The sequence below is a fragment of the Alligator sinensis genome, unplaced genomic scaffold (assembly GCF_000455745.1).
Source record: "Alligator sinensis unplaced genomic scaffold, ASM45574v1 scaffold553_1, whole genome shotgun sequence".
Classification (NCBI taxonomy): Eukaryota; Metazoa; Chordata; order Crocodylia; family Alligatoridae; genus Alligator; species Alligator sinensis.
Genome location: NW_005842389.1, coordinates 57,693 through 59,315, shown reverse-complemented (window position 1 = coordinate 59,315; position 1,623 = coordinate 57,693). Strand labels below are relative to the sequence as shown.

General features: G+C 64.3%; 1 protein-coding gene across 9 annotated transcripts in view; it reads left to right on the top strand.

The window, feature by feature from the left end:
- Positions 1-1,623, top strand: part of ZAN (zonadhesin) — a 14,287-nt gene that overhangs the window by 4,508 nt on the left and 8,156 nt on the right. For all 9 annotated transcript variants that reach the window (XR_003095461.1, XM_025211077.1, XM_025211079.1 and 6 more), the window contains 3 exons: positions 50-194; positions 703-947; positions 1,059-1,223. Coding sequence is in view for 8 of the 9 variants with exons in the window: in XM_025211077.1 (XP_025066862.1) it covers positions 50-194; positions 703-947; positions 1,059-1,223 (555 nt within the window). In the remaining variant the exon portion in view is untranslated. The remainder of the gene's footprint in view (positions 1-49; positions 195-702; positions 948-1,058; positions 1,224-1,623) is intronic.

Sequence of the window (1,623 nt, the reverse complement as noted above, 5' to 3'; positions counted from 1 at the left end):
GCCCAGACACCCCAGTTCTCCACTCACCAGTGTACCCACCCCCCTTCAGGTGGGCGAGAGCTGGATGGACGATGCCAACTGCACCCAGCGGTGCACGTGCCGCAGCCCGGAGGACATTGCCTGTGAGGCCTGGAGCTGCCTCCCCGGGCAGGAGTGCAGTGAGCGCGGCGGGGGGCTGGGCTGCCATGACACACGTGAGTCTCCTCCCCAAAGCTGGGCACAGCCGGGCCCCATTATACCCATCCTGGCCCCTAGAGCTGGGTGCATCCGGGCCCCGTTACACCCACCCTAGCCCCTGCAGAGCTGGGTGCATCCAAGCCCCTTTACGCCCAGTTGGAGCCCCCCAGAGCTGTGCACACCCAGGCCCTGTTCGATCCATCCCAGGCTCCCAGAACTGGGTGCATTGCAGCCCCATTACACACAACCCTGCCCTCTCAGTGCTGGGCATACCCAGGCGCTGTTACCCCCAGTCCAGCCCCTTAGACCTGAGCACATCCAGGCCCCATTACACCCTGCCCAGCCCAGCCCAACCCAGCCCCCCAGAACTGGGCACATCTGGGCTTGTTCTACCCAGCCCAATCCCACAGTGCTGGGCGCATCCAGACCCTGTTAAACCCAGCCCAGCCCCTCAGGGCTGAGTACCCCACCAGACCCTGCCCCACCCCACTGGGCCGCCCCCAGAGCCAGCCACCCCTTCCGCAGGTGCGGCCACATGCTACGTGTTCGGCGACCCACACTACGTGACTTTCGATGGGGCATCAGTGACCTTGACAGGCACCTGCTCTTACACGCTTGCCCGCGTGTGTGGCACCCACCCAGGCCTGGAGGACTTCACTGTCGTGGGCACCAATGCACCCAGTGCCACCCCCGGCTCCTCCTTCCTGGTGCGGGTGGATGTGACGGTGGGCGGCGCCTGCGTGACCCTACTGCGTGGGCACCGGGTCCTGGTGAGCAGCCTGAATGCCTGGGTCTTGTTGGAGGACCTCCAGGCCTCTGTTCCCCCCACCCCACAGGAATGGGTGGCAGTGAGGGTGACCCCTGACCCTTGACCCTGGCAGGTGGATGGGGTCAGGGTGAGCCCACCACTGCGGGACAGGCTGCGGGGACTGGCGGTGACGGAGGCCGGCACCTTCGTGGAGGTGCGCAGCCAGGGAGGCCTGGTGCTGCGCTACGATGGGCGCCACCTGCTGGAGCTCCGTGTGCCCGGGGCCTACTACAGCCAGGTGACCCCTGACCCCTTAGCCAACCTCCCACTCCCATTTCCTCCCTGTGGGTTGTGCTCCTGGGAGGCCAGGCCTGAGCTCCCTGGAGACCACACCTACTTGGAGTGTGACCACTGACCCTGAAGATGTGACCCATGACCCCTGTGGGGTCCTGTGCCTTATGATCCCTGCTTGGCTTTACCCAGGCTGGCTCTGCTCCCTTGACCCCTTCCTATATGTGGTCCCTGCCCTTTAAGCTTTGACCTTTGACCCCTCTGGTGGCCTTTGACCCATGATTTTTAGGGCTGGCTCTTGCTGGGCTTTGACCCCTGACTTGTGGTCCTTGACCTCTGCGTGTCTCTAATACTTACCCCCCTTGACCATTGGTGTCTGTTCCCCCTGCTGGGCTGTGAGATATGAC